Source organism: Dendrobium catenatum, unplaced genomic scaffold (genome assembly GCF_001605985.2).
Source record: "Dendrobium catenatum unplaced genomic scaffold, ASM160598v2 fragScaff_scaffold_1608, whole genome shotgun sequence".
Lineage (NCBI taxonomy): Eukaryota > Viridiplantae > Streptophyta > Magnoliopsida > Asparagales > Orchidaceae > Dendrobium > Dendrobium catenatum.
In genome coordinates, this window is record NW_021320070.1 from 7,190,905 (window position 1) to 7,199,404 (window position 8,500).

The window sequence follows — 8,500 nt, forward strand, 5'->3', positions numbered from 1 at the left end:
CGATTTTCACCTGTATATCTTCTTATTTATTCACCTTTGACTTCACTTTAATATTCCCCAAATTTATATGTAACCCAATATATTCACCATCATTCACCATAACTACCACTTAAAATCAAAAATCTACAAACAAAATGGGAGAAAAGGACCATTATACACATATATCATTGCAAGAAATAAAAGAAAGAAAGTTGGGCATTAGCGGAGACTCACGGCAGCAATAGAACGACCATTGAGGAGTTTTCATGACAAGAATGCGTGTTTTCACATAGGAAATCTATAGAGAATAGGCCGAAGGAGACTACCGTTCGAGCAACTGAGGAAAATCGTTCGAGCTATTGGGAATTGGCACACGCGTGGGTGACAGAGATGAAACACGGTGCGGGATATGAGTGAATTAGAAGTTTGAGGTGTGGGTAGGATAAATTAAAGATTTTAGATGTTACATATGAAAATAAAGAAGTTTTAAGTACTATGCAGGTAAAAATCCTTTTAAAATTTTGTCCAAATTGTGAGGGCATTAGGACTTTTCTTGCAAGAGGAAAACATGCCCAATCTTACTTTGAAAAAGCAACATCTATAAGATCATTTGTAAAATGAAACTTTCTACATAGAAACACAAGACAATTATCAGTAATAGTGGATGCAATATTATCATCCATTATCACATTGCTCGATCTTCTCTCACCACCAAAAGTACTTGGCAATAATATATTAAAAAGATAAATTCAAAAAATTATTTTTTTTATCTATGCATTTGGATGTAGTCTATGACCTCGTGCTTCACGGAAGGGATGAACCTTTTTCAAGGCATTATTTTTCCCATGTTTTTTTTTGGACATTTTGAGCATTTAAGATAAACTCATACATACATCAAATTTGCATGCTTTGAACTCGAGATTTTTTGATTGATAGTCAAAGCTCCCTAATATATCAAGATGAGTTGCTTTTGCCCATAATTTGAAAATATTTAATTATAAAAATTAGAAGCTTTCAACCAGTGACATTAAAAATACCAAAATTTAATTTGCTTGTTTAATGCCCCCAACAAAATTTTTTTAAAACAACAACAAAATTCATGAATTGTCAAAATGGCCCGAAATAGGCTTAGAGTGCTAAATGAGGTTTTTAAATATTTGAAAGAATGTCTTTTCGCAAATTCGATCCATTAGACGAGAATTGCTTATATATTTTTCAACAAAAAAATTTGAGCTTCACCATACGGACCGCAAATCTTATCATACTTAAATCTAATCCAACAAATGAGGATAATCAACAAGTTTTTCAAGAGAAGATTTAGAACCTCACAGCATAGACTATAAGCCTTAATCGACTCCAAATATAATCCATTCGATGAGGATAATTGACATTTTTTCAAATGAAGATCAAAGGCTCATTTTATGGAATTAAGTCCTTGACTGTCACTAATCCTTAAACAAATGCCAGATATTTCTCCCTCACAGAGAAAATTCAGAGTAAGCATAGGAGAACCATGCCTCTCTCCTAGTTTTAATGGAAATATATGATGTACATTAATTGGTCATGCATCAAAATTAGAGTAAGCAAACTAAATTGTAATTTTATTATTCCTTAATGTGGGGAAACGGTGAAAAAAAATTTTGAAAATATTTTTAAAATTTTTTAAAATATTTTTAAAAGTTTTTGGGCCATGCATCAAAATATTTTTTTAAAAAAATGTTTTAAAAAATAAATCTCCAAAGTTGCACAATGGTCACGCGCCTAAAGCGTGTGCTTATACATACATACATGCATGCACTTATGGGTGCCGGCACTGCCACCAACTAAGTTGACTGCCAACAAGCTTATGGGCCCAATTTTTAGTTGATACAGACATTTTCTGATATCTTTGTAGTCCTCAAAATTATTTCTTGATATCTCAATGTGACATTTTTAGAGTCAAATAGGCCTCTAAAACTAATTTTTGAGTAAATTTGAGGTATTTAAAATAAAATATTTAGACTTTTGCTCAAATTGACACATCGACAGTAAGGAATAATAAAGTTACAATTTAAGATAATTTAATAAATATATGGCCTCCAAAGAGTGGTGTGATATATCATCAAAAAATTAGGTTGATCTAATCTCGAAACAAAATCAAGTAGGAAATTTTAAAAATTAAATCCAAGATCATCCGAACTTTGATTTCAACAAACTTATGGTCAAACTGAACGTCTCAAAAATAAGAATCCAACAACACCAAATTTGACTCAATTCGAGCTCAAATGAGTGAAAATCAAAGACTCGAAACACATTTGGAGGGTTCAATCCATAATTTTGATTATCAAACGGTTACCAAATGTGACATGCTTATAGTTGAATCGAGTGGCTCAATGAGACAAATCCAACGAGCTCAAGATCGTCAAATTCTGATATTATTAAGACATTCAAATACCAAATAAATGATCTATGATCAAGAGATCCACATCATCCATCCATTAAAATCACTCCCAAATTACAATTGGTCTTCCTCTTATTTACTGATCATGCCACTCTCATAAAATTATAAATAGACCTATCATTTTTCATAGAAGGAGGCCCCCATAGAGGGGGGAGGAGAAAAGGGGCTGAGGAAGAAAAGGAAGAGTTCTCTTGCTACTAGACTCCTCCTCGGGACCTCGACCACCTCCTCTCCACCGACCGACATAGGACTTCATCCCGTCACCGGACTTCTAACCATCACCCATCACCAAATTTCTACCCGACGCCGGACTTCCGCTAATCGCTAGATTTCTACATGACATCGGACTTCTGCACATTGCCGAACTTTTGTCGGACTTCTATCTGAGACCGAACTTCCATTGTCGCTAGACTTCTTCATGTCGTCGGACTTGTACTAGTCGTCAGACTAATATCCGACACCGAACTTCCGCCCGATGCTGAACTTCTGCCCGTCGCTGACTTTCGTCGAACTTCTACCCAACGTCGAACTTCCTTCTGGTGCCAGTCGACTATGGTCCTTCCGACCTCCTTCACTAGACAAAGGTCTTTGTGCCACTATCACCCGCCGACTACGGTCCTTCCGACCTCTGTTGCCGGAAAACGATCTTTTCTGGCAACTATCGCCCACCAACTATGATCCCTCCGACCATCGTCACCAGACAATGATTTTTTCAACCTCCATCACCTGTCGACTATAATTATGCCGATTAACCAAACACATAAATAGTGATTCTTTCAAGTCCCATCATGTAATAATGGACTTTACATGATGTATATGTATTACATCAAGCCAAGGCCTTCTCCTAAGGAAGGGCCTCTTTTGTAATCGACTGCAAATAATAGTTGATTCATTTCAACTGTGTCAGGCCCCATAGTTTTTCCCCTTTTTAGAATTTTCCGCGTAAAAATCTTAGTGTTTCTTATTAATACTGCATCCTCTCGTTTTATCTGTATGCATGTTGGATCTTCATACAAAACTAAGACTTTAAACTTTATATTTCTCTACCCTCATGAATAATCCGAGAAGCAACACCTTGTAATTTTTTGTCACAAAAAATCTTCAAGAATAAAAAATATAAAAGCAATTGCATATATTTGATAAAGTGAAGAACGTGTACTGCACATATTTGTTTGTGTGAAAACAACTATGTTTTGAATTCATAATAAATTTTGTTGATACAAATTTTCAAGTCTTAAAACAAGGGGCAAGCGAAACATTAAAAAAAAAAACACTTGATCAACTTGGAATCTTGATGTATATTAGAATTGAAAACTTTATGAATTAAATTTTGAGCCATTTGAGCATTGATTTGAGCTATCTTAGGTTTGATTTAGGGTATATTTTTATTATTTTTTAAAGTAAATTTTAAGCAAAAAATTTTTTTGAACTAAACATTTATATACTAAAAAACTATTTTAAAAAAACAGTAAAAAAATTGTCTCAAATCAAGCCTTATAGTTTTACTAAACATCTCAATGAGACAAAATTAATGCATAAAAATCGATTCTATGTGATATCAAATAAGCTCAAATCAAGCACTTGATATATGATTGAAATTTTGAAATATTAATTGAAAGATCAAATGATATCCAGATTAATCTCTTATGCTTATATCCAAATTGAGTTTCTTGATGAGAAAAACACACTTACAAGCTATCCAATCTTCATATCTTTTAAGCTGGGTGTTGTTAAAGGAATGAAATAGAACCGGCGTTTAAAAAAAAAAAAAAAAAGTAAGAACCGGCGTTCAAGGCGTGATTTGCTTTTGAGGGAGAGAGAGAGAGAGAGAGATTTGAAGATTGGCAAAAGAGGAGCTGAAAGATCAACTATGACTAGCTTAAATCCCAGAGTTGAAATAGTAAAACAAAAAGCTTTGCACATAACAAACAGTTGGGATCGGCCAGCTAGCTGGTTGGCTAATGATCATGAAGCGCGATTAAAATTAACGGCGAACCAGTCTCCCACCAGCCGCCGGCGGCGGCACCACGCAGCTCTGACTTCTCTCATAGACCTCCTCCTCGCCCCCCTCCTCCTCTATCCTCTCAATAGCCGGCGCACTTTGGGACCTGGTCACCACACCCACCGGTGCGCTTCCCTTGGAACTAGCCCGGACCAGATCCCTAAAATCATCCTCTCCTGAACCGTACCGGTTCGACTGCCCGAACGCACTCCGGCTTCTCGCTCGCGGCATCAACGCCACAACGCCGGCCGCGAACCCACCACCGCGCGCACCTCCTCCTGCTCCAGCGCAGCCGCCAAGGCTCCTCACATAGATATCCCTTGCGCGCCGAAGCAAGCGGAACGGGGCTTTTAAGCACCCGCTAAAGCTGTTATTCTTCTTCTTGACAGCTGATTTTTTGGAGGCAATCGTCGACGGCGGCGTCGCTCCGGCTGATTCGCTCATAGCTGGAATTATTAGAGAGCGAAGAAGATTTATCGTCGGGAAGGATTTGATTCTGTGAGTGTATTGATGTTTCTTGCATATAAATAGAGTTATTCGTTGTGCGTGGCATCCATGTTTGTAGTCAGTTGATTGGGTTGTGACGACTTGGACCGTTCCTATTAAGTCTACGGACTCTTTCAAGTCGGTCCGATCGGGAAAATAAAGACCGAGTTAACGTACAAATAAACTAAATAAATTAATTAATTAAAAAAAAATGGTGTGAGGCTTGGAGGAAAACGTCCGCCTAACCTGTCTCAGATGTGATCCGAATGCATATTTATTTTCTGTCCGAAAAGCTAATGCCTATTTGACTTTTAGTCCTATTTTGTAGTGCATTTATTACCTAGCATGTACTTCTATTACGAATTGCTTCCAAAGCTTCATCAAAAAATTCTATCGTATCAATCACAAAACTTGATCCCAGTATTTAACTCAGAATCTTTCAGGATTGAATTTTTGACCATCTCAACTTTATTTTCAATAGATTTATAGTTAAAATGAATAATTTTATAAGAAAAATTTAATAAAATAAAAATGATTTGATCAAAGTCTACAAAATTCTCAATCAAGAAATCAAAAATATACTTAGAAACTTCATAATTTCGTTCAAAGAATCAAATTATATTTAAATCTTGTGTTCTTACAATAGAAAGGGCCTCCTAATGAGAGGAATTTAATGATCCCAATGCCACTTAAATTCTATATCATTAAGGCACCTAAGTATCTAAAAATTAGTTTGTAATTAAGGGGATTAAAATAGAGAGAACGACCTAGCTAGCATTTGAAAATTTTGTTAAAATAACAAAAATATCATTGTAAGTAGGCCTTCATTTTCTTATGAAGGGAGCTTGAAGTTGGAAAGAGCTCATAAATCCGAAGAAACATAGAGCTTTATTTAACGATCTACGTCAACAATCACTATCAATAATCACATTCGCACAACCACTATTATAAAATAATATCGATGTCTAACCTTGAAACTAATATTGAGATATTCCATCATTGGTCTATCATATTCCAACACCAACTCTAATCATGGCTCGATGATCTCTCCTAATTGTCTTTGTCTGGCATCATTCGACGTTGCCGACCATCATTGCCCAACTGTTTTAATAAGTTGTTAGTTGACACTATCGTGACATTCTCTCACTGTTTCTCCTACATTTCGTCACTATCACAGAAGGCTAAGCTAGTAACCCAAAAAATAGTAATCTCGCATTCTCCATAAGAGAGAATGATAAATTTCTATTGATATATCATAAAAAAAATGTTGATATATCATCAAAAAGTTATCTTGATCAAGCACAAATCACAATACAAAAATCAAGTTGGAAACTTCAAAAATTAAATTGGAGACTATCTGAACTCCGATTTCAACAAACTTATAGTCAAACTGAACATCTTGGAAATATGAACCCAACGGCACCAAATTCGACTCAATTCGAGCCCAAATGAGTCCAAATCAAAGACCAGAAGCTCTTTTGAAAGGTTCAAACTATAATTTGGATTACCAAACAGTTTACAAACTAGACATGCTTCTAGTCGAATCGAGCGGCTCGATGTGAAAAATCCAACGAGCTTAAGATCGCTGAATTTTGATATCATTAAGGCATATAAATGCCCAATAAACTGTCAACAATCAAGGGATTCAACATCGGTCGTCCATTCAAACCACTCCCAATTTACCTTTGATCTTCCTCCTATTTATTTGTCATGCCACTCTCAGAAAACTATAAATAGATTCTTCATTTCTCAAAGAAGGGGACCCCAAAGGAGCAATTATTAGGTGCGGAGTGCGGACGGGAGAACCGTCAGCACAAGCACTGGGTATCTAGCAATACCCAGTGGTACCGAGTGCGGGTACCGAGCTGGATACCTACCAATGAGGTGACGTGACACATTTTTATTGGTCTCCAGACGCACTCTGCACTCCGCACCTAATAATTTCTCTTTCGGGGGAGGGGGGAGGGGAAGAAGAAGGTCAAGCAAGAAGAGATGGAAGAAAAGGAAGAGAATGAAGAGACTCCCTAAACCACCGTCGGACTTCCACATGGCAGCCAAACAACGCTGGAGTTCTGCCTGATCACAAACTGGCGCTTAAATTAAACAAGAATAAAAGGAAGAAAAGAAAGAGAATGAAGAGACTCCTCCTCGACCATCGCCAAACTTTGACTCAGCAACTGACTGACGCCTGAATTATGCTGGATGGACAACTGACGCCGAAATTCAGCAAGGAAGCAAGATAAAAATGAAGAGAAGGAAGAGACTCCTCTTGGACAACCGTTGGACTTTCACCCAGCAGCCGACTAACGCTGGAATTCTGCCCGTTCGTTGGCCGTCATTGGATTTCTACCCGACATCGATCATGACTTCCATCTATCGTCGAACTTATGCCTGTCGTTGGACTTATGCATGTCGTTGGATGTTTACCCGACATCGAACATCCGTCACCCTTCGACAACAATCTTTCTGACCACTATCGTCCTTTGACAAACAATCCTTTCGACCTCCACCTCCCATCGACTATGGTTCTTCCGATTAAACGAACACGTCAATAGTGATTCTTTATATTCCCACCATATAATGTACTCCATATGATGTACATCAAGCCAATGCCTTCCCCCTAAGGAAGGGATTCATTTGTAATCAACTACAAATAATAATGGATTCATTCAAACTAGGCTAGGCCCCATGATTTTTTTTTCCCTTTTCAGGATTTACCACGTAAAAATCTTAGTGTCTCTTTAAATATTGCACCCTCTCTCTCTTATCTAATTACATACTGGATCTTCCTACAAACATAATATGTTAAACTTATATACTTTTCTACCGTCACGAATATTTCATGATGCAACATATGTAATCTTGTATTTTTTTCTAGCCTTTTACAAGTAAAAAATGCTCTTACATTTCTTGTGAACTTATCACTTTATGCAATATTATTACAAAATAAAAATTTATACTCTATCATCACAAATTTTTGTACATATAATATATACATTGCGCATGCAAGATTTTTTGACATTAATATAATAATAGAAGAAGCAAATGTATTTATTATGGACTTCTATCCAGAACAAAGTCATTAAAATAGTTGGTGAGTTTATTGGCCTCATCAGTTCTCGAGACTCGAGAGAGTAGCTAGGCACATTTATACTCAAAAACCATATATATATATATATATATACAAAAATAAATAAAAATGAACGGCCGACCTCAGGAAACTACCATTTTGAAATGTTTTTCAGCATACATTAAGAAAATTAACTACAACAAAAATAACATATTTTTATCCCACTATGTGATTCAGAATGGATATATAAATCTTTTTTCTTCAGTATGTTTTATTAAGAACCAAATTCTTTTAACATTATCATTATCCTTGAATGAGAAAAATAGAGGATTATGTTAGATAAACAACAATCAATTTAAAATTTATCCAACAATCATGATTAAAAAAACTTAAATAACTAATAATATAAATTTATTGAATTTATAATTTATTTATCAAATTTTAATGTTAATACCGATAAATAGAAGAAAATAAATAACACAAAATGTCAAGAGAGAAAAATAGTTAAGAAGAATATTAATAT

General features: G+C 35.8%; 1 protein-coding gene across 1 annotated transcript; it reads right to left on the bottom strand.

The window, feature by feature from the left end:
• Positions 1 to 4,271: 4,271 nt before the first annotated feature.
• Positions 4,272 to 4,920, bottom strand: LOC110106402. Its single transcript, XM_020836303.2, has one exon. The coding sequence runs from the start codon at positions 4,863 to 4,865 to the stop codon at positions 4,404 to 4,406; it is 462 nt and encodes a 153-aa protein (XP_020691962.1). The 5' UTR covers positions 4,866 to 4,920; the 3' UTR covers positions 4,272 to 4,403.
• Between the last annotated feature and the right edge of the window lie 3,580 nt (positions 4,921 to 8,500).